This window comes from Acanthisitta chloris, unplaced genomic scaffold (assembly GCF_000695815.1).
Source record: "Acanthisitta chloris isolate BGI_N310 unplaced genomic scaffold, ASM69581v1 scaffold5954, whole genome shotgun sequence".
In the NCBI taxonomy this organism is placed as follows: Eukaryota; Metazoa; Chordata; class Aves; order Passeriformes; family Acanthisittidae; genus Acanthisitta; species Acanthisitta chloris.
In genome coordinates, this window is record NW_008667583.1 from 41,175 (window position 1) to 65,640 (window position 24,466).

At 39.4% G+C, this 24,466-nt stretch overlaps 1 protein-coding gene across 3 annotated transcripts in view; it reads left to right on the forward strand.

The window, feature by feature from the left end:
- The window catches only part of FAM135A (family with sequence similarity 135, member A), a 57,079-nt gene that overhangs the window by 24,187 nt on the left and 8,426 nt on the right, over positions 1-24,466 (forward strand). The window contains exons 5-15 of one of the 3 annotated variants that reach the window (XM_009072547.1): positions 1,799-1,925; positions 2,286-2,439; positions 4,585-4,662; positions 6,824-6,873; positions 8,273-8,428; positions 13,289-13,362; positions 13,643-13,813; positions 14,626-16,389; positions 18,447-18,607; positions 20,254-20,345; positions 22,339-22,436. In XM_009072547.1, coding sequence (XP_009070795.1) covers positions 1,799-1,925; positions 2,286-2,439; positions 4,585-4,662; positions 6,824-6,873; positions 8,273-8,428; positions 13,289-13,362; positions 13,643-13,813; positions 14,626-16,389; positions 18,447-18,607; positions 20,254-20,345; positions 22,339-22,436 — 2,925 coding nt within the window. Of the gene's footprint in view, positions 1-1,798; positions 1,926-2,285; positions 2,440-4,584; positions 4,663-6,823; positions 6,874-8,272; positions 8,429-13,288; positions 13,363-13,642; positions 13,814-14,060; positions 16,390-18,446; positions 18,608-20,253; positions 20,346-22,338; positions 22,437-24,466 lie in introns of all 3 variants that reach the window. The other 2 variants (XM_009072546.1, XM_009072545.1) reach the window with 2 other exon arrangements.

A 24,466-nucleotide genomic window follows, 5' to 3' on the forward strand; every position in this document is an offset into this window, starting at 1 on the left:
GAGCTGTTCTGTGCAGCAGGGCTGTGCTGGTTTGAAGGATTCAACTGGCTTTTGTTCTTCTTTTTGTCCTTTTTTTTCCCCCCTTCCAGTTGGTTTGAATTATTTTGGTGGTGTGTTTTAGGCATGGTTGTTTAGTAGATGAACTGACCCTTCTGAAGGGATGGCACAGCATTACTTGGGAGAGAAACAAGCACCGAGGAGGTGGGAATTATTTTAAGCCAGTATTGATGTTGAAGACTTCATCTGATAAATGCATTTAAATGCACCTTTTAATGCACTTCAAATAGCATCATGTATGTAAAGTGCATGTTGTCCCACCATACCACATGTGAAATTCAGGCATTTAAGCTGGATTCATCCCATACCTGTAGAGTTGAACTTCACTTCATTGTCACAAAAATGAAAACCAGGTTTTGTTACTAATTTCCAGTCAGAAACTTGTTTGTCCCTGCTGACCTTTTAAAAGGTTGCAGTAAATCTGAGGGTTTCCCTAAATTTTTTCCCGTTTTTGGCTCTTCAAGTGATGATAACAATAATTCTATTTAATTTTAAACCTCAACTTGATACAGCTTGTGTAAAGAGATACTGAAACAAAACAGCAACTGCTGTGCTGCTTCTGTTATCTCTGGAGTAGAATGTTGCTGGTGTCCACAATATTATTTTTATAAGGGTCCAAATTGTCCTTTAAATCAGTTTAGGATGGGGAGAGGAAGAAACTTTGAAATTCAGTGTTTTATTTCAGCTGGGCTGCTCCATATCGTGATATGTCACAAATTCTTGACAGTTGCTGTAGCCATATCTGGCTCACTTTTCTGGACCACCTTTTTTGGAACAGAACTGAAAACTGCAAATGTCACTCATCTCCCTTTGGGATCTCAGTTCCTCTGGTCAGATATTGCTAACATTATTGGCACCTCTTCCTTTCCTAGAGGGGTCACGTTTTCAGTGTTTTCTTCTTCTCTTGGGAGCAACCAGTATTAACACTCCCCTTGAAAGAGAGGAGATCATTCCACTTGGTTACAGCCCTGGAGTCCTGTCCAATCTCTTATCTACTTTTTTATTAACCTGTCATTGCTTATTTCTGCCCTAATAGTTGTCTGTTATCTAACACACTCTGCATTTTTCATTCAGCTTTCCTAGCCCTTTGTTCTCACAGTGCTGCTGTTGCAGGATGCTCTGTTCTCCCAGGATTTGCAGGATGCTCTGTGTTCTCCCAGGGATCTCCTCCTCAGTAGGCAGAGGTCAGGCATCCCTTGGGAAAACAGCAGTGGCAGTTTGTGTGACAGCTTTCCAACTTCTACTGCTTCACTTTGAAGAGTTAAAGTCCACGCAGCAAACTTGGCAGAAAATGAACACTTCTTACTTGTTATAGCTCAAAATTTATCTCTTGGCTTAAACTTCCAGGAATATTGTTTAAATTAATTGAGGTTTGCATTGGAAATAATGAAGAAGACCTTCCACAGTCTCATGGCATAGTCTGTTGACCTTCAGGGTGAGAAATGGCTACAGGACAGCTGAGGGTAATAATGTTAAATTTCTCCAGCTAGCTGGAGACATGCTTTGAAGAGAACTGCTTCAGAAGCACTTCTGCCCTGGCACAGCATCAGACACTTCACTGAGGTACCTGGGCCATGCTGAGGAGTTTTATAAGGGCAGATCACTACGATAGGAACTTCCAGGATCTTACTGGGGGGCCCTGTTTTTACTGCTTTTCAGGAAAAATCAAGAATTTGTTTTAACTCTGATAGTTTTGTGACAGAGTACCTTCACATTATCAGTTCATTTGTGCTTTTTGCAGTTTCCCTCGCCCAGTGAAGAATACATGGTTGAACAGGAATGCACCAGCACAAAACAGGGACTCTGTGATTCCTTCTCTTGAGAGTGTGGTCTTTGGCAATAACTACACAAAACAGCTATCAGCAGATGTAAGAATATAACCCATTAAGATTTGATTTGTATTCTGTTGGTTGCTGTGAATTTTATATTTGCTGCAGAAATATTTCTTGAGAAAGAATGAACTTTGTTAGAATTACTTTGGGGTACCATGTGATAGGGGAAATGAGAAAAATTATTCTAAAAGGCTGTTAGATGCTGCAGGAGCATACAGATGGAAAGCTTACAGTACTAAGTGTTTAACCTTCTTGTATAATGTATTGCAATCCATTGAAAATTCCAAAAATATGGCTGAGGGTCATGAAAGGAGTTAATAGCTTAGCTTTTTAGTCATCCTGCTAATGCTTCATTTATCCTACAAAATTAATCTGTGCCTATTTTCTCCATTTTAGGGTTGCAGTTTTGTTGTTTCAGAGGCTTTCCTCAGTCATGCTTATAATTTCCACTACACACTCTGTGCCAGTTTGCTGCTTGCTTTCAAAGGGTTGCACAGCTATTTCATGATGATCACAAAGGAGCTCCCCTCGTCTCACCGCATCGAGCTGGGTATGTCCAATTTAATGAAACATCACTCCCATGTCAGTGTTTATTAGGAATACAGCTCTTCTGGGCTAAACTGTCATTGATTTCATATGTCTTGCATATCCAAAATATTTTTCCTTGCACTGAGCTGGAATTTAATAACTGAAGACAAAGTTAACAAGAAACAAGTACTGTCACATTGCTAATGAAATGAGGAGATAACAGCCTAAATTTATGCAAAGGTATTTTTTCTTGTTGGTCTTGATTTCCTCTGTTATTTCAAATCACTGTGTTTAGAGGTGAGAAAATTAAGCACACTGCACTTCTCTGTTTATTATGAGGAAACCTTGTATATTATAACTCTGTAAGCTTTGATTTGAGAAGAATATTTCAATGAAAACTTATCTGAAAAAGACCAGCAAGAAAAAATTGCTGCTGGCTCAGTTTGTAGTGTAACTTTTTAAGCAGACTTAGTTGCCAAAGAATTAGGAGAATATTTGGCTAGACAAGAGCTGTTTTTATAAAACCAAGTTACAATATCCTTTCAGAAAAGATAGTTCTTTAATAAAATTCAACTCTTACAGGACAGTCTCATGGAAAGAAATTTAAGTTCTATGGCAATGAAGACTACTAGGAACTGCATTTGATAAAAGTAACTGCAGAAGTATTCCTTGAAATGTAATGTATGGAAATGTTCATATACATTACATTTCTGTAGAGAGTATAACCTCAGCTTGGGAGCAATAGAAGTACTATAGGAAAATACATTGGCATTGTAAAGAGTGATTTAAAGAATGATTTTTTTAGTCATGTTCTATTTAAGTCACTAAAATAGATCTTTTGGAATTTGCATGGATTGTAGACAGCATTTATGGATATTTTCAAGATCTGAAGGGCCTACAAGGAGCTGGAGAGTGACTCTATGTTATGAACTGCAGTAAAAGGACAAGGGGTAATGGGTTCAAACTGAAGGAGGGGAAGTTTAGGTGAGATATTTGAAAAAAGGTTTTTCCTGTGAGGGTAGTGAGACACTGGCACAGGTTGCCCAGGGATGTGGTAGCTGCCCCAACCCTGGCAGTGTTCAAGGCCAGGCTGGATGAGCCTTGAGCAACCTCTAGTGAGGTTGCTCACTAGAGCACAAAAACTGAAAAAAACCAGCCAGTTTTTTTCAGTTGTATATTTGAATTGTATCTTCCAAACCTCATTGAAGTCACCAAAAATATTCATAAGCTTCAGTGGAACTTGAATCAGACCTTTTCTCACCTCTGTGGGTAATTTAGCTTACCTTTAGGAATGCAACTTTGAACAAAAATGCCCAAAAATAAATATCTGAAGAGAAAATTATAACTGAATTTAACATTCATTGTACATATTCTGTTGACAGTTTGTTTCTTTTGGGTTTATTTTTTTTTATTTTAATTAAGTGTCTGCTAAAATTACTTTGCTTTCATATTTGTAAACATCTTTTTCATTTATTTCAGTTATTTTGTATGTACATTGATTGGGACAATTGATATAATAAAAAGGACTAATCATGTAAATATTAATTATTACTCACCTTTTGCTCATGAAAAGCAACTAATGCCTGCCATTAATGCTAGTTTTCCTAAAATCCATCAACAATTAAAAAAAAGCTGGTTTTGTAATAACTATAAAGATATTGAAGCTCACTAGACTTCACAGACATTTGCACTTATTTTTATTTTTAAAGTAAATTAACTATATTAACTCGTGGATGTTTGATCTGTGGAGTTTAAAAAGGCATTGCAGAAGACAATCTCCAGTCCTGTTTAAACTCCAGAATCATCACTTCTTTGTTTTAAATTATTCCCTCTTTAATCTTGCTTCTCCTGTTTGCTTTGCTGGTGCTCTGTCATATAATTTTAACCCAAGACAGTGATTTTGCAGAAGCATGTGCAGACAACTCTTGGACTCGATAACCAGTTGAGCATTGAAGTGTTACTGGGTTTGGGAAATCAAATTTCTACATTGATGTGTGTCCCAAGTGATACTTAAGCTACACTAAAATGAAGTTTTCGGGTACTGATCTAACCGCACTAACCGCTAGGCTGCCAATGAGCTCTTTGACTAACTCTAAGGCAAATAATAAATCACAGATGAAAAAAGGAGTGTAGTAACTAGCCATGTGTGTGCAATCCCTGTGACTAGCCCAGGCCAGCATGCAGGTCCTTTATGAACGACTTCTCAGAAGAAAATACCCACGAACCCAGAGAGACGCCTACCTAGGTATGTTTGCAAAGCAGCTGATGTAACCCCTCAGATTCCTGTTGGTATTGTAAAATATGATCTGCTTCTTAATAATATAAAAATATTCCATGCTTTTGTAGACAGGAACACTGTTTCACTCTTCAGCCCTAGCAAACGTGTTCAGCTCTGAAGTCTGAAGCTACTTCTAGGCTGAATAGAGATACTAAAGTGAGACATTATGGCTGGTTTTTTTGGTTCTACTTCACTCAAGAAAAATGATTGAAGAGTTCTGTCAGTTGTCAGCATTTTAAAAAATAGCTCAAAATTATAGTTTGATTTAATTCAGCACAGACTACTTCTTTAGATAATTGAAGAGTAATACGTTTTCTTCCTGAGAAATCTCTTCAGGTAACATTTAGCATCTCAAGACTTGATTCTTTCAAGCACTACACAAGACATTATTAAAGCTTAAGGTGCATCTGTCCATATCTACGTGGCCAGTTCTCCCTTTGGAGAGTGGCAGTGTTGGCCTGATGCTGGGCAGGAGATGACAGAGCTGTTTAAGCAAAAGGAAGTTTCTGATGGGAAAGGATATAATGACAGTTCAGTCTCACAGTAGGTGACCAGTTTGATCATCTCTAACAGCATCTTTTGATGCTGTTGTGTAAAGAAAACAAAACTACTTTTTAGCAGAGCCAGCAAAATTACATCAGATGTTTGCTGGGTGATCATTACTGCTGTAGAATGTTAGTGCTTAATTCCCTTTTGTTTTGTGTTCCCTCAATTCTGTTGTGGCTTTTTTTAAATATAACATTGTGGGTTGAGATTTTCATAATTATTTTAGATTTCAGAGTTCTAAATCTCCTTCAAAGCCAATTCTCAATTGACGTGTGACAAGATAAATAAACAGTATTTAATATTTTCATTAATGACAAATGTTGTGTGGTCACACCAAAAGTAGCATCATATCTTAAGTTGTTCTCACATATTTTCAGAATAATTACCATCAATTGCCAATTACTTAAACCATTACTGTTTAAGTAATACAGGTGTATGTAGTTTCTTTCAACAGCTTTTGTGAACTTGTTTCTGAGAACTTCATGCAATTCTGCAATTTGCATATTTTCTCAGAACTCTTGAGTTGTGGGAGTTAATTTGTGTGGCATCAAGTTTAAACCTAAATTTAATGGATGCAGTTAGTTGAAAATCAATATATTCTTACCAAATCTAGGTGGTGTAATTCAAAGTAAGGGTAAATAAACTCGTTGCAGTTCTGTAAACCTGTGTTCATTATCCACATCCTAAATCTACTGTTGTGGGTTTCGAGGCATGTTTTGCTGGAATATGTTTTCAGGAAACATTGTAGTCTTTTTGCCTAATGTTGTGTTTCAAAAATGAAATATAAATACTTGTTGCTGACAATTTTAGGGTTTATAAATTGTTCCCTTGTTACTGCTACCTGAGATGTGGAAGGAAATTAAACATGGCACTAAATTATTATTTAATTTATCAAATTCCCATAAGAAGGCAGGAATGATTAACAAGGGAAAACATCTACATGAAGGAATAAATCTGTTTTCTCCATAAATGAGTCATTCAAGGTTCAGATCCAGTTTAAGCTGCCATAATGTGCAAGACTGATCTGCTCTTAGCATTGAGGTATTGAGAGAAAGATAAATTAAAGGAGAGTTTTAGTTGACTGAAATATAATTCCTCAGTCAATTAAAGAATTGTATTTATATTCATGTAGCTTGCAAATTGGGTAAATAATACACCTGTAGAAAAATGGTGTTGGAACAAGGTTTCTCTGGGAAGAGAAGAGGAGTTGTATTACCTTGGATGTGAATGATAACATTGCTGCTGAATAGCTGAGCAGCTCCCAGAGAATATTAGGCAAACTGTATCATCTAAATTACAATGTTTTCAAATTGTAATTTTGAATGGAAAAATCAGTATCCTTGACGAGGACTCATGATAGGTGATCTTGATAATTGGAAACTTTTTGTATTGTGTTCTGTTCTCAGTCTCAGAAATTGCTGTGAAATGATTTTAATGAGAGTTTATAATTTACTTGGCTATGGCTTCAAGTTTTATTTGATGGATTCTTTTTCATGTGTTAAGATTGTTTTGTGGGATAATTGGTTTCACTCTGCAGCTTGGAAAGTACATTACTCATGGATATGTCCTCTTGTTTTTCCAGAAAACATAGATGTCGAAGTTCGTCTTACAGAATTGTGTGAAGAAGTAAAGGTACAAATTTTTCTTCATGTATTAAATAAGTGAAATAGCTATAAAAATAGAGTGCTGATTTCATAAGCTACTTCAGAATAAACTGTTTCGAGGATAAAATCATGTATGTTTTTGGGGTCTTTACTGTCTTTACTTTTTTAAAACCCTTTGCCTCAATGCCTTATGTGTCTGCAGTGAATTTCTGAGAAATTGGGGTTTTTTATAAAATGGCAGGGAGCATAAGCCTAGCTGTCTGCAATTGCCTGGTGTGGGACTGTATCACAGGATTACAGTGCATGGTTAAGAAAGAAAAACTTGATTTCACACTGAATTTGTCTTGGGGTGATCTGGTCCTAGGAAGCCTGTGCTATGGCACTGCTTCCTGACCATGTTTAGAATCATAGAATCACCAAGATTGGAGGAGACCTCTAAGATCATCAAGTCCAGCCATTAGCCTGTCACTCTGCTGTAACCCCTAAACCATATCCTCCAGCATCAGATCCAGACACCTCTTAAACACTTCCAGGGATGGTGACTCCACTACCTCCCTGGGCAATCTGTTCCAGTGCCTGAACACCCTAAAAGTGAAAACATTTTTCCTAACATCTAATCTGACCCTTCCTTGTCCAAGCTTATGGCCATTCCCTCTAGTCCTCTCCCCACAGCCATGGCAGGAGAGACATCCCCCACCTCTCTACAACTCCTGTCAGGTAGTTGTAGAGAGCCTTGAGGTCACCTCTGAGCTGCTTCTCAAGGCTAAACAAACCCAATTCCTTAGCTGTTCTCACAGGAAATGCTTTGCAGACTTTTTCTAAGCCTTGTTGCACTTTGCTGGACTTGCTCCAGCACCTCAATGTCCTTTTTTTAATTGAGGTCCCCAAAATGGAACACAGCACTGAAGTGTAACCTCACCAATGCTGAGAACAGGGAGAAATATATGGAGATGTAAAATGTATGGAGATATGTAGCATCACATAAAGATTATTGTGAATTGTGACTGTTCTGAAATGCAGATGTCTGTGAAATTTTGACAATTTTATGAAAGTTGGACTAAGATAGCAACTATGGATTTTTGGTTTCCTGGTTCCTAGTCCTTTCAGGCACACTGTGTTTTTACCTGTTAGAAAATGCAACACTGCCAACTTGGTTATTGTTACTATAAATGGAATTGTTGCTTTAATTTAAGGTCAGGAGTCCTAATTCTAAAAGGCAGCTGGATAATGTTCAATGCAACATAAAATGATCTAATAGTGTTGTAACATGGATTGATTCAATTCTGATACTTATTCAAAACAGTTCTCACTTGGAAGTTGCTTTGTAAATTAAAACTCTCACCTAGATAAAGTCCACTTGTTTTGTTTCTTGTCTGTATATTATGGTTTCATCTGTGAATCATGTAAATATGTTTTCCTGCCTTCAGAAAATGGAAAATCCTGATGAACTGGCAGAACTTATAAATATGAATCTTGCTCAGCTTTGCTCACTACTAATGGCTCTCTGGGGACAGTTTCTGGAGGTCATTACCTTACAGGAGGAGGTCACAGCTTTGCTAGCACAAGAGCATCACACATTAAGAGTAAGTATTGACTCTGACCCTGTTCATATGCTTACTGGGACACACTGTTATGGGAATGTGCATACATATGAGACTCCAGGTTATAACTTTTCTTGGTTTACTTGGGAAAGTTGGTTGGAATTGTAAAGGAACTGCTGTATCGTGTTTGTTACTTTGTGTATCATGTATTATATTCTTGGGCATAAAATATTTATGTTACCAACCAACTAAGTCATTGTTCTCTTGAATAAGAAATGCAGGTCAGAAGGCAGATTGCAGTCTGTGGAATAAGATATTTGTGGGAAATGATGTATTTTTCTGTGGGAGCAATGCCTAGTGCCCACCCTGTATTTTACTTTCCCGCTGCATGTAGGCTGCCTGCTCAGTTCATAACACAAAGTTTACTTTCCTTCTGAATTAAGAATTGATAACATTCATAAGCCTTGGAAAGGCTTATAAGTGGGATTTTAAGAAAGAAGAGATATGTCAGAAGTGATCTGGCATGTGAGTCTGTGTGTGTGCAGTCTCTGTGGGCTTTGTGCACACAACCCACAGTGACACTGCTTCACACAGTCAAATATATCCAAGTGTCAGCTAAAGCATTACTCTAACTTGATCAATCACATTGCTCAGTGGGGGAATCATGGTTGTGGAAATGGCCTATCCTGGAGGACAAATGGAGTCTTTCAGGAGGAACGCAAGGCGTATTTGTTAGAGGTGCTGCCCATGGGAAAGGGATCATTGTCCTTTCTCTCTGTAAATCTTAGCTTTCTGTGCATTTCATATAAATTCTGGATCCTTCAAGTTAACTGGTGGAAGGTATGAAACGAGTACTGTGTCAGTTAACCTGCACTTGCACTCAGCTGCTATGTGTTAGTGTTTGTACGAGTCGATACGTAATAAAACCTACAACTCTACCCTCTACAACTCCCTGACAGGAGGTTGGAGTCAGGTGGGGGTTGGTCTCTTCTCCCAGGCAACCAGCAGCAGGACAAGAGGGCACAGACTCAAGCTCTGCCAGGGGAGGGTTAGGATGGATATTAGGAAGAGATTTTTTCCAGAGAGAGTGCTCAGGCATTGGAATGTGCTGCCCAGGGAGGTGGTGGATTCACCATCCCTGGAGGTTTTCAAGCTGAGACTGGATGTGGCACTTAGTGCCATGGTCTAGTAACCACAGTAGGGTTGGACTTGATGATCCTTGAGGTCTTTTCCAACCAGGTTGATTCTATGAAACCAAAGGAAGAATTAATATTTTAATTTTTACTGCTCCAGTGTAAGACAGTGTTAGACACTGCTAGTGATTATGTATTCAGCTTCTTAAATGTGGTTCTTTTTAAAATATGTGATGTAAGTCATCCTCCCTAGCTCTTAAATAACCTTAATTACTGAATTTTACTGCAGTTATTTTAGGGACTAAATAACTTCTTGCAATATTTCCAGTCTATACTTTCCACAGGAAATTTCTCCCCAGGAAAGTTTAGTATTAATCTAAGATACGTGAAGTTTTTTAAAGAGTGATTAATCTAACTGGTTAAGATATTTATGTTAAAGTACCTCCTAGAAATGCTTGCCAACTGTATTTGGGCAAATGACTGTCACCCTCTTTGCCTAGATGCTTATAAAACAGGTGTTTCTGCTGGAGTGTATTTTAAGTATTTAAATATTGTATAAAATACATTTAAATTACTATTATTTTAATAATTTTACTAATGTTTACTTAAGTGTTTCAATATTTAGCTGTTTTCAAATACTTTGACTAGCAAGCACTGCATTAAAAAGTCAGGAACACTTTAGGTTATACTGGAACATCCACCAACTACATCATCTTACTGATAAGGTTTACAACTGTGTTGTATTGCAAAAACTGCTCAGAGGAAATAATTTTATATTACAAAATGTTTGAATGCTAAACTAGTTCATCTCTTTATTCCATAGTGACATCTTCTGGTAGGTCTGAACATACCCTTCCAAAATTAGTCCTTTCAGTTTGATTAGTGCTGAAACAGGAGAGCCAAAAACTAAGATCTCGGACTGCTACTCACAAACGCACAGGGATAATATATATCCCGTAGCAGTTTTTATATGTGATTCTTCTGTTTACATTGGGAGAGCCTTACAAAATGTGCTTTTGGCAAGTGTGTAGGGATGAGGAAGAGCAGACCCAGTTTCCTCCTGCAGTCATGGTGGAGTTGACCCAAGCTGGTAGTGCCTGCGTCACTAGCACCAGCTGGTAGTCGTCGTGGTTCTGCAGAGCCTGTTTAACAGCATCCCAGAAAATGCCTCAGTCCTTCAGTAAGCTGAGCACTGATTAAACATAATAAACTACTGTTGATTGGGTTTTTTCACCCCTCTCTTTACTGTAGACTTATGTGGGGTTTTGGAGCTTGCTTTCAACTAGTTTTTATGCTCTTGCTATTCTACCAAGAGCTGTCTGGAGCTGGTAATCAGATTTTCTTCAAACCACTGGAATTACCTAAACAATTACAGATAGGGTTTACTGCAAGTGAAAAAAAAAAAAAAGCCAGCCTTTTCTGGTCAAGAGAGTGGCAGAACTCTAGAGATACGGTCTCCATATAGCTCCAGTTCCTTTATGTGGAGAAGTGCTCACATCTAAACTCAAGACTACCTTGTTTGCCTCCTGGGAAACTGTGTACTTCTTGACATGAACCACAGGCAATGTTCCTGTAACTGTTACCTGATGATTAGGATCTTTAATTCATTTTTAAATTGCTTAGTTTAGAACAATAACCAGTTGTCCTCCATGATCAGTTGTTCTGAAGTTTAGTTTTCAAGCTGTAAAATTCTCTTTATTGTATAACAGTCTTCTCCCTTCCTGGAGTAGAAGTTGGGGATTAGTTCTGACAAAATCATCTGTTTGCAAGGTAGATGTCTGTTTAGAAAAGCCATCTGGGAAAACACAGAGGAGTGCTTAGGAACACCAGTTCTAATCCCACTTGTGTGTGCATCAACTCCTAATGTAAATTCTGCAGGAAAGCAGATTGAGTTCCTGGTTACTGCTGAGAGTGGAAATTTCATTTACATGAAAGTGTCAAATTCAGTGTTTTCTTTTTACTTCAAAACATTTTCCATGACTGTTCAGAGATGATGTTATGACTGAGATTAATTTCATGTAATACAGCAAAATTAATTCTAGGAGGTTGGGACAGGACTTTCAGCTTCTTGTGGAAGTTAGAGGTTGAGGGTTTAAAGTTTGTGGTTTGGGTTTTGTTTTAAGCACCTTGGAACAATTTTTCCCCAGTTTTTCTTTTATTGAAAAAAAACAACAGCCAAAAAGAAAGTGTAGAAGCTCCAGAACATAAAACTTCATCCAGATGGTACTCTGAAAGTATACTGGGCAGTGTAGTGGGAGGGAAAATGAACTGCCCTGCAAGTGCTTATCTCTGAACAAAGTTGATATGGTCCTGCCAGTTAACGCCCAAGAGTTTCCTAGTGCCAGGTTTGTGCCCAGGGTGGATGCAGGTGCTGGTGCAGCTCCAAGTGAAGTGAAAGAGCTGAGGGAACTGAAGTAGGTCTGATGGCAACTTCACCAGATACACTGAAAACTCCCACAGTCTGTTTGGGAAATTCGGTAACTTAACAGGAAGACTCAGAGTATATTGCAGAAATAAAGGAGTAGGAGGCCTGGAAGTGGTTGGTAAAAACATGATTGATTCAGTAGACTAACATGTGTGATTCTCCAAGTGGGTGCAGCCTCACCTTGAATATTGTGTGCAGTTTGGGTCACCACAATATTAGAAGTATATTAAGTTATTAGAGAGCATCCGAAGGAGAACAATGAAGATGGTGAAGGACCTTGAGGGGAAGCCACATGAGGAGTGGCTGAGGTCACTTGATCTGTTCAGTGGAGAAGAGGAGACTGAGGGGAGACCTCATCTCAGTATACAATTTCCTCATGAAAAGAGGTGCAGGGGCACTTCTGAAGTTGTGTCAGGGTAGGTTTAGGTTAGATACTGGAAAATGGTTCTTCCCCCAGAGGTGTCTGGGCACTGGAACAGCTCCCCAGGGCAGTGATCACAGCCCGAGCCCTGACAGAGCTCAAGGATCATTTGGCCAATGCTCTCAGGCACAGGGTGTGATTGTCAGGGATGTCTGTGCAGGGCCTGGAGTTGGACTGGATGATCCCTGTGGGTTCCTTTGAACTGTGATGATTCTGTGGTTCTGTTTGTTGACCTCAGGCATGCAATTAGGTCTTGAGTAGAGTGCTTATAATTAACATATATTCTGTTACTGTCTTAGTCATTTGCAGCTGAAATCTTTACAAACAAAAGATTCTTTTGCATAGTAGTTTACTGTAGGTTAGACAGTGTTTGGGGGAAGTTTGAAACACTTGCTTCTCTGTATTCTGAGACTGCAGAATGTCTGATGGTTTTCTGCTTCTGAAGGTAACCCTCAGGCACATTCAGAAGTGTCAGTTGTTTCCTTTCCTCTCATTGAAATTTCTCGTAGTACTTTTGGTTGTTATTGTTTCGGGTGAGCCTGATTTGGATGCCTGATTTATTGGAAATTGAAAAAGGAACTGTCTGTATTATGCATACAAATCATAGAATCAACTGGGTTGGAAGAGACCTCAAAGATCATCAAGTCCAACCCTACTGTGGTTACTGGACCATGGCACTAAGTGCCACATCCAGTCTCGTTTTGAAAACCTCCTGGGATGGTGAATCCACCACCTCCCTGGGCAGCACATTCCAATGTCTGATCATACTCTCTGTAAAAAATCTCTTCCTAATATCCATCCTAACCCTCCCCTGGCAGAGCTTGAGTCTGTGAATGATTAGCATTGATGCATAAGAATTCTAGTGGATTTTTTCAAACGGTAAGTCATGTAACATAAGCTCTGACTTCCTTTGGCTCTTGCAGGTGCGCAGGTTTGCTGAAGCATTCTTCTGTTTTGAGCATCCCAGGCAAGCTGCCCTTGCCTATCAGGAACTACAGTGAGTAGCCTTCAAGTGCACAGTATGTAGTGTTCTTCTCTGGCTTATGTTGTGTAGAAGTAGCCTTGCAAAAATACATAACCAATTGGAGAGAAACTTATGTTCTCAATATGGATTTGAAGTAATGAAAGTTATCTAAGAAGTGATTAAATATTAAAGCTATTAATACCTAATGAGTAGAAAAGCTTCTACTAAAGCGAATCAAAGTGCTGCTAATTTCTGTTAATGTGGAAATAAATAGTTCAGTTTTTCTGATGGAGGACTCCTTGCTTTTGTTCAGTGCTCAAGGTCATCTACAGATGTGTGCAGCTATCAAAAACACTTCCTTCTGCAGTTCTCTCCCACCCCTCCCTATTGAATGCAGTGAGCTAGATGGAGATATGAACTCCTTGCCTATCATCTTTGAAGATCGATATTTAGATTCAATTACTGAAGGTAAACACCCCTCACAGTACACTTTCCTTTTTGAAGGAATGAGCAAAATTATGTAAAACCTGATTATTTTTATTTAATTTCTTTCTGGCTTTAAAGGATTACATTTATTAGCTAGGATATGTATTTTTTAGCTTGACTTTTGAGGATATGTAAAATTCTGTAATTATTAGTGTGTTAACGGCATCAGTTATCTGCATAATCTTCTAAACAATCCTTTCTCTTGTTTTGTTTTTTTTTTCCCCCCTTACTCTTTTTGGTGAAAGATCTGGATGTACCCTGGTTGGTAGTTCAGAATCTTCCAAGGGCAGAGTCCAATAAACTGGATAAATTTGAAGCTGAAGAAGGTTTTGTTGCTGGTTTTACTAGCCCAGAACTGAAAATAAGACCTGCAGGTGCCTCCAGCTTTTGGCATTCAGAAACTGAAAAGATGCTAACAAAAACTTTGAAAGGGAAAAATGAAGATGCAAATAAATCCAAAGTTAAGGTCACTAAGCTCATGAAAACAATGAAACCTGAAAATACAAAAAAAGTCATAAAGCAGAACTCAAAGGACTCTGTGGTCTTAGTAGGCTACAAATGTTTGAAAAGTGCAGCACTGGAAGAAGGCTCTAGAAGCTTGGAAGGCAGACCTTCCTGCAACGCCAGCGAGGGGCTGGACCCTGCGCTGGGCGGGTTTCCGTGGGATACAAAGCCCTGCACCAGGCAGATCAGTCAAAAAGACCTTCCATTTTTGCCACCTGGAACTGAGGAAAAGACTACCAAGATTGAAGGTGACCAACCAGCTCCAGGTAGTCCTGTGCACTGTGAAAATGAGGCTGTTTTGGATAGACTGACCACCTCCCAGACAGGTTCTGGAACTGTTCAAGCAGATAGTGCTTTACAGCTCAGAGGTACACTTGAAGGTTGTCATGGAGGTCAACCAGCTCCCTCAGGAGTCAGGACAATTGAGGTCAAGCCAAGTAATAAGAGTCCTTATGAAGGGGAGAAAGTAGAGGTTCACATTGGATCTTGGGCTGAGTTTCCCCAAGGTGGAGTGCACGGAGGGAACTTGCAGACCCCCAGTATTCAGTCTTCAGAATCTGGAAATACATCACACTCAGGAGAACAGGAACCAGTGCTTGGAAAGGAAGATGTCCATGAGAGAAACTCTCAGCCTACCAGTGACATCTTGACAAAAATGAAAAGTAATCCTCCTGCTCTTTCTACAAAAGAAAGTCAACTTCTTTCAAGTGGAGACATGACTAAATTACCAGATGTGAGTGTGACATATGCCTCTTCTAGGTTTTCAGATTCAGGTATAGAAAGTGAACCAAGTTCTTTTGCAACTCATCCCAACCCTGACCATGTTTTTGAAAATATTCAAGGGCAAAGTGCATACAATGGTGAGAGAGTATTTCCTCAGCTTTTACTAAAACCAGACTGTGCTGTAAAAAATGCAATAGAAAGCCATTGCACTGAGAGTACGAGTGCTGTAAGTGAAATACAGTCATCCCTGACATCCATAAATTCGCTGCCTTCAGATGATGATGAGCTGTCACCTGATGAGAATTCAAAGATATCTGTTGTCCCTGAACGCCAGCTAAGTGACAGCAAAACAGTGTTGGATCTAGGAGCGATTGACTTGACAAAATGTGGTGACAGTAAAACTTCAAACACCAATTTGCAGCAACAGGGTGTTGTATTTTCAGGGCACTCAGATAAAAAAACTCTGTCTATACATTCCTCACTCTCAGGAACACAAGATCTATTACACTTAGTTGTTTCAGATGAGGATACATCTGCTGATGTGAAAAGTTACAGCCCACAGGCAGACCCTGGCACAACCTGCAGGGGCTCTCAGGACACCGAAAAGCATCCTAAAGCTACAGAAGAAACTGTTAAATTGCATTTGGAAACAACTTGCATGGGTGAGACACCTGTGGTTTCAGGTTCTTCATCTGTAAATGCAGTGTATGAGGTTGAAAAAACAAATGAAGGAGAACATAATGAGCCTTTAGAACTAAAGGAGACAACAGAAGAATTGTCAGTAGCTAAAAGTGAAGCTGGTACAGATAATCCTTCTCCAACAGGTAGTGCTGACATGGTAAGGCAAGGGCTTGTGGAAAACTATTTTGGCTCTCGAAGCAGCACTGATACTTCAGATATTTGGCCTATGGACAACAGCAATCCTGTCAGCCCTCAAAAGGAAACCTATGAAAACCAAATTATTTGTTCTTCCCAACAAGATGAGGAAGAAGAGGAGGAGGAGGAGGAGGATCAAGAAATGATTGAAAACGGATATTATGAGGAAACAGACTATAGTATATTGGATGGAGCTTCCAGTGCTGACCAGGATCATAGCTCAGCAGAAGAGAGAGGCCTGAGATCTGACAGGATCGATAGTGGACACCTGCAGGACATAATGACTGTGCCTCCTGTCTGTACTCCTGGTTGTCTGTCTTTCCCTTCTTCTCTGAGGGACTCTCCTTGCAATGTTATCTGTTCTACAAAGAGTAAATCTGATACAATCACACAACAGCCAGGCAGCACATCCTACAGCTCAGCTTCGGCTGTCTCCTGGTATGAAAGCTCCCCAAAACCTCAAATGTTGGCGTAAGTGATTGTTTTACAACAATGTTTCTTACTTTAAAAGTTATGTTAATATAAGATAGAAGGAGAAAAGAAGTGTGGTTGGGCTGTAGAGTGTCTTCAGGGCTGTGGCTTCTGGATTCTGCATGCTCAAGTAACAGCATGTTTTAGATGTTCAGATAAAAAGTTGTGCTAGCACTGAGTTACTTTTATCATTTATCTTGTAATTTCATATGGTTTGACAAACTTCAAGCAGAACACGATTCTTTTGTTTCTCTAATATGTTACTCTTTTGAAAAGCCATTCAGCTGAAAAATGATGTTGCAATGGCTACTGAGCATGAAAATGGTGTTTTATGAAATGGAAACTGTTAAAATAGGAGGCTTGGGAAAACCTGCTCTGAGTTTAAAAACATAAACCCCAAACCACTCTGTAACTGGTTATCCATCTGAGGAGTTAAGTGAAGTAGATTTGCAGTGCCAGCCACGGTGATGTCTTTATTTTTAAATCTTTACTTCAATGATCAGAAATGTAACACCTCTATATTCGAGTGCAGTTTGGATACCAGGAAAGCCAAATTTAGAGGAGCATCAGGGTTGCACCTCCTCTTGTTGTGAACATAGGAGTTTCCCTGATAACCCTGTGCTGCTAAGTGAACATGGGAAGCAGCAGCTTAATGTGTTGTATTGGAGGTAAACTGTTGCTGTCAGAGAGAAGATTTAGAAGAGAGGTAGAAACAAGGAGAATGCTAAGCAGGCAGAAGAGATAAAAGAGCAGATAGTTTGTGAAAAGCAGTGAGAACAGGAGGAAGGATTGAGCAGTCAGTGGTGAGGGAAAACAGGTTAGAAGTGGACAGAAAAGTAGCATCTGAAATACTGGAGAGTGGGTACTGGTGTGGAAGAGGAGACATGAAAAGCACAGACTATTCAGGCTGTTCTGTAACAGTAAAAGAATGAACTTAAAATCAAATCAAGGACTTGGCCTTGGGAAAAGCAGAGTCTCCTGGAGCAGGAGATAACTGTGAATCCTGAGGGGATAATGTGCTCCATAGAGAACCAGCCTTGGTGCATTCAGTTCAGAAGACATGCCTTGAGTACAGACTGGAGTAACATAGAGAACATGCCTTGAGTACAGACTGGAGTAACTTCTGCTGCAGAGTGATAAGACCAGCTGCCAGCAGTGGCTGCTCTGTTTAGGCTGACTTCACTGGGGCTCACTCCTGCCAGCTAGTGAGGAATGAGCTGGAGATAAAGCTGGGAAAACAGAAGGTAGAAGGGGAGGGAAACAATGAGCAGGCAGAAGAGGGTGGGGGACAGCATGATGCTGTGAGGGATCATGCAGAACAGACGGATTAAGGAGGAAAAGAAGCATAAGAAAGCATAAAGCTTGAAGTGCTGCAGGGAAACTGATAGGCAATTAATTAGGTAGGAAGGTCATACACAGAAAACTAAGGGAGGGGGAAGAATGGAAGGAACACAAGGAGCTCCTAGTATGTGGGGAGCTCAGCTGTGAAAAACCTTATAGTGTGTGCCCTCATATAATATGGAAAAGATCAAAGTCTGGGTCTGGCTGCTTCTGGAGCAAGTTCAGTTATACAGCCTGGTAGGGAGTTTTTGGTGAGAGGTTACAGCACTGACTCCAGCTCTCTGCTGACTAGAAAGTAAGTTTGGCAAGAATTGTCAAAAGTCATTGTAAATTTACCTTGACTTCTGATTGCTTCTGATTCCTCTAAGTTGTTATTGCATGTAAACAAAGCTGTTTCTTGCTCAAGAACAGAACTAAGCCTGAATCTTCAGTGGTTTCAGAAATCCTTCAGAGTTTGCAGAGATGTTCAAAGGAGATAGTAGAGCTTGAGGCACAGTTTTTGCTAGAGAGGAAAAGGGGCTGTGGGAATCTGCAATAACAAACATTTTGAGGAAACGGCTGTTTTGTGGGGATACAGATTTGATAAACATGTTTTCCTTCCTATCAGTTACATACAATACAAAGCAAAAAGACACTAGGTAACTGTGTCCTAGAAGACCCCACGTTTGTCTAGCAATAGTAAATGTTGTTTTATCATAAATATGGTTTTGTTCCAGTTTCCTACAGGCAAAAGAAGAATTGAAGCAACTTAAACTCCCTGGATTTATGTATAGTGATGTTTTCAAACTGGCTTCTTCAATACCTTATTTCAGCATGGAGGAGGATGACTGTTCAGAAGAAGGAATACATCTTATAGTCTGTGTCCATGGCCTAGATGGTATGCTGGGAGTTGTGATACTGAACAAGATAGTTCAGATTAGCAGTGAGGTTTGGCTTTTGTCACTGGAACTCTGAACTGAACACTTGTGAAAGAGGTTCACTAGAGGGAAATGGGAGTCTGGTGTTGTACTGCTACATTATTACATGTTCCATAAAATCGTGTCAATTAAGAAGTCTCTGCAATGGTTGAATTCAGTAAAACTTCCATGCACACAAACCTATTTCATGCCATAGTTCACATTAGGTGCATCTTCCCGTTTTTCATGTCATAAAGGTATTTGTGTGTGTTATAATAGAATGGAGTTACTGACAAAACTGTTTTGATTAGAATTGTTATCTTGTCGAGGAAAATAAAATGTATGTATATTTTTAGGAAAAAAAAGTACTACAATGCATTAGTAAAATGCAGTCAAGTAAGGTTAGGTCACTGAATCACAGAGTGGTTGACATTGAAAGGAATCTCTTGAAATTGTCTCGTCCAACTCCCCTGCTCAAAGCTGGGTCACCTACAGCAGGTTGCCCCAGGACCCAGGCCAGTTGGGTTTTTGAAGATTTCCAAGGACCAAGACTCTGCTGTAGTAAAAATGAGAAAATCTGTTGCTGATTGAAAGGGTGGGAAAGTTTAAATAGCTTGAATATATTCACCTGCTCTTGTTTCACAGCATGCATACATGTTAGGAAAGAATATCCCCTTGAGTTAAGATATTTCTGCCATCAGTGCTTGTGTGTTTTTTTGAGACTCCTGTTAAATTAACCATGTAAGGAAACACAAGAAGCAGTAGGACAGTGTTGGACTGGACTGACACTGCAGAGGCACCTTCTTCATTTCTCAAATTCCTAAGTGAAAAATAAAGTTACAGCTTTTCTTTCTTCCTTTGGGCACTTTTAAATGGTACTCAGAATTATTCCTTCTTACAGTATAGATATTCAAGTGCTATTGTGGGCATAGAATTGGCTCAAAAGTTCACTTGACCCAAGAGCCTGTTGTTAAAAAAACGTGTGTTTGAAGCCTTAGGAAAATACACATATTTAGAATTTTCACTGGAAATAGTGAATTCATACAAGTCATTTCCTGTAAATAACAGATCTAAATTAAAATCCTGTTCTCGAATTGAGGCAGAAAGATTACTCTTTCTTCAAAAGCATCCATGATCGTTGATGCAGAAAGTTCTTCAGGGTGTTCATTAAACTAGCATTTGTTGTCCTGGATATTGGTCTAAATGTATCTTTGTCTGCTGACAGTCCACTCTGCCTTTCTATCCTATGAAAATGCTCCTTCACTGAATTCCTTCAGCTAGCTCTGAGGTCCTTAATTGACTTTTATCAAAATTAATTAGGTTTCCAAGAATGTAATGCTCACAGTGCTACATGTCTGTTGGATGCTGAGACAAAATCAAACTTGACTTCCTACATCCTTGCTTTTTCAGAAGTGTTTAGGTTGAATGTCATTTTTACAGACTCTTTTGTCACTTAATTTGACATTGCAGTTTATCTTCTGAAGTCTTCCTGAATTTTAATTAGGACCGAGAGTATCATTAGCTGTGTTTAAATATAGAGTTGTGTTGTAGATTCATTTCAGTATCTAAGTGCTTTTATTGCAAGTTAACTTTGCAGTTCTAACTCTTGATTGTTTTTCTTTTTAAGGTAACAGCGCAGATCTAAGATTAGTGAAGACTTACATTGAGCTAGGGCTGCCTGGAGGGAGGATTGATTTTCTTATGTCTGAAAGGAATCAGGTATTTGCCAACTAGAAAAGAATTTTTGTAAAGCAATAAACAGAGTAGACCTTTGGGCATGTTGATTTGGTGGCACTAATGTGTTACAGTTTGCCACGTTTTTGTCTTTTTGTTGTATTCTTGTGGAATCCATGGTTTGGTCTGTGGTTTGCATCAGAGTACCTTGTGTGGTGTTGAAGGTAAATATTTTAAGGAGTAACATTTATTGCTGCCACTTTGTTCTGTGCACTGTGTCTCCTAAATTCTCAGCGTAGGCACTTAGGAGTGTGGGTAAAATGTGTTCCATATTAATAGGAGAAATGGTCATAGTGAAAACTGGTGTGGCAAGAAGGGAGAGGTGTTATTTCAGAAGATGTGAGGAATGCAAAGTACATGTCTTGTTCTTTTGCCAGTGTACAAGATTCACAGCTGAGTCAATACAAATTACCTCCTGTGTTAAATTTGTGTAAATTTGATTATTTTCACATGAACTAAACTGGACAAGGTGCAGAAGACCAATTTTTGCTATTTGTCTGTGTGTGTGTTACCTATTGTATTAGACGTACTTGAGGGATGAATTAGAACAAAGTCCCTTCAGTGGCTCAAAGGAAAGGTTCATGTAGTGCAGTAGCATTTTTCTGGCAGTAGCTGCTGGGATGCTTTGCCAAACAGGCTGGACATGCACCAAGCTATGCTTCCTCTTCTCCAGCCTTACAGTTTGTGTCAGGCTGCAGTTGTGAGGCTTTGTGATTTGTGAATTCCACTGAGACCACTGAGCCAAACAACTGCTGACAGACTTTTCTCCTGAAAGCTGGATGATGCTTTTTGAATGTTTTACTTCTGGTTTGCACAGCTTACAGCTGAGATGTGTTCTATGGTTCATATACCTTAGTAATTCAGGTGCAAACAAGGAAATTGAAATCATTTCCCCTACAGCTTGATCTGTAAAAAAAAAATGCTCAAGAATCATTCCCCATTCTCCCCTTCTGTTAATTAAGTATTTTATAAACAAGTTTAATTCCTCCCTCAGGGGGCAACTGTAGAGACTTAGTCCATTCTGCATTTCTTAGGATCAGATGTGAAACAGTTTCTGTGCATCCATGATATCCTTCCCTGCCCAGCTGAAACTTCTTGTCATTGACAATCAGATTATCAGGAATGGACAGGGCATTTCAGATGTTTGTGCACTATAGACTTACAAAATGCTAAATTGATATTTTGTGTTCTTTCCTCAAGTAGCTGGTTACATGCAACACAGAAATGTAGATTACTGTTTTCATGTACACTTAGGGCTGGTTTTCCTTATGTAACTTGGGTTTGCATTTCTTGCCCTTTTGTCACCCAGGTATGCAGCACTGTAAGGTTCTTCTGGTTGGTTCTGGATTTGACTATCCTGGATGTTTGGTTTTGTCTACAGACTGGCATCTTTCCCTTTCCCAATATGTTGAACACTACAGATTTTAGCACAGATCCTTTGGACCTTGTGTTGGAAAGTTTTAGGCAGCCTTTGCCTACCTCTTTAATTCCTTACTGCTAATCATTGTAGAGTACCAGCTATGAACTGGGGATAAAGCTTTAAGGATTCTCTTAGTTTGTTTGTGTCATTTTGACTGAATAGTACTAACGTAGACTCTTTCTGCTGTTGTAATTGTCTCATTTGTATTTCATGGGCAGTTTGATTTAGTTCTGAATATGCAGTTTGGTCTTCTGTTTCACTGCAGATAATTTCATGTGCTGGGGAAGGCTTAGAAGTAAGGCTGGCTGTGTGATGCTAAGGTTTGATTTGGTGCATTAGAAGAAAGTAAAATGTGTATCACTTTTTTCCACCTTACAAGAAAATGACTTGCAAAAATGATAATAAGTAGCCTCAGTGTTTGCATTCAGAGTTAATGTGGATGCTTTTATTTGTGTACTGTTGATCAAAACACTGGGGAATGAGAATTTGGACTGAATGCAAAATGTGTATTGCAGCATTAGAAAATAGTTATTATTTTTTATTTCTTTTATTTTGCAGAATGATACCTTTGCTGATTTTGATTCCATGACAGATCGCCTTTTAGATGAAATTATACAGTATATACAAATTTATAATCTTACCCTTTCAAAAATCAGGTAATATCTGTTCTATACTCTTTATAGAAATAAGCTTAAAGCTATAGAGCCTTGAGTTGTTCTGAACTGTGATGCTCAGGATCAGGCCAAAAGAGAGGTGGGAGGGGGGAGGAGCAGGGGAAAGGAGAACAATGCAGAGAGGGAATTTCCAGCTGAAAGAAGTCTGAACAATGTTGTGAGCTCACCTGATTCTGCTGGTGGTTTTAGGGCAGAGTTAAGCATTACATTTAAGGAACTGCTGTCCTGTGCCTCCATAGATCAGAGAACCGTGTAATGTTCTGAGAAGTCGAAGGAAGCTGTAGCAGCATGATGTCAGGGTCAAGTTAGCTCTCTGATTTTATGGTCTCTTCACCAAGTATGACACAGCAGACTGTCTGTCTTGTCATTCCTACTAGGAAATTCCAGCTCAGCTGTGATGTTGAAGGGCAGCTGCATGAAAAAATATTTCATCATTTTTGAAGTTTTCTGGTTGTTTCATCTGCTGAAGAGATGGGTTACATCTTATTAGAAGGGTCACCACTGTCTATGCATTCCTCTTTTCTCTTTTATGTGCTTCCAGGGAATGCCTGTTCCATTTATTTTCTCCAAGTACAGTGCACCATGTGGGCAGACTCCCTTGCTGACTCCCCTGTGTGGCTGGAGTTAGTTCATCCATAGATGGAAGGAGCTAGTTCAAGCCTGACTCCATCCATTTGTTTAGGGCATCCTGAAATTATACATCTGGGAGGTTTTTTGTCTTGCTCATCACATACAAGTTTCTGCACGGACATGTGTTTGGTGTAGGCCTTATTCAGCTGGAGAAACATATTCAAACATAATCTCACTATTAAATGTTTCTATTTTGAGATAGATTTGACATCGTTAATTTTGTCATTGATCTAAAAATTACAAAAGCACTGTGTGGTCACACTAGTGTTGCTCAGACTGTGTTAGTACCCTAGCCATGGGAGAGAAGAGCTCTGTGAGCCACCAGCACACAGCAGTATCTTCTCTCCCACACTGTGCTCCTCAAGTTGTAGTGAGCAAACCCACCCCGTGACCTTCTCATCCTTCATACCTGAGAACAGAATTCTTGTTTGCTTTTGGTTTGCTTCTCTCTTAAGACTTTCAATTTGTAAATATTTTTTTCACTTTTGTGTATTACTTGTCACTTGAAAGAAAAAAAAAAAGATCAATTTTTTTAGTTCCTTTTTGAGGTGTATTTGAGGTTTTGGGCCCTGCCAAAGCAGAGGTTTTCATTCCTTAACTTTAGCTTTTCTTATGAGAAAGTCAGCAAACTCTGCAGCCATTCCCTGGTAGCTGCATGAGAGAGCTCTCAAAGATGTGTGCTTCTATGCAACTCCTTGAACAGACCACCCAGAAAGTACCACTGAGAAATCCTCTGTTTGAGTAGCTGATGCTTTCCTGCCTAATTTTGGTTATGCCACTGTAGAAAGTAGACTTTGTGGTAATTAGCTCTCCTGAATGATAATGGGTTTTCCTATAAAACCTCCCTGTCTCCAGAAGGAAATGTTCTCTGTACAAGTGCTGCTCAGTAGCTCAGTCAAATTAGACATCAGTCTGCAGGTGTGTAATGATTTTGGATGGCAGAGCAGCTGACATCCTGAGCTTGGTGGTTTCTGTCTTCGTTAAGCAGTGGGAAATCAGCGTCCTGGGGCTTCAGTGTAAGGAGAATGATGCTCTCCATAAATGGGGGGTTCTGCCTCCTTGGCCTCAGATCTGGATGGATTTATTTCATACTTTGATATTTTCAGGCTGCCCACATGCTCTTTTGTTTCCCATTTACTCTTTTCTTCTTCCCATTCTGTGTTATCACTAATAGTGCCTTTCTCTCCCAAGTTATAAGACTCTGCTTCTGTAGTGGCCATTCAGTGCCTGCACTCCTCCACACCACCCTTCATTCTGGTTACACACACTTCAGGCCACACAGAATAATACAAACTGTAGTGAAACTAAAACAACTTTAAACCTGGCTTGTTACTTCACTGCCAGACAATTGCTGTCACAGCTAAGACAAATTAAAATCAGCT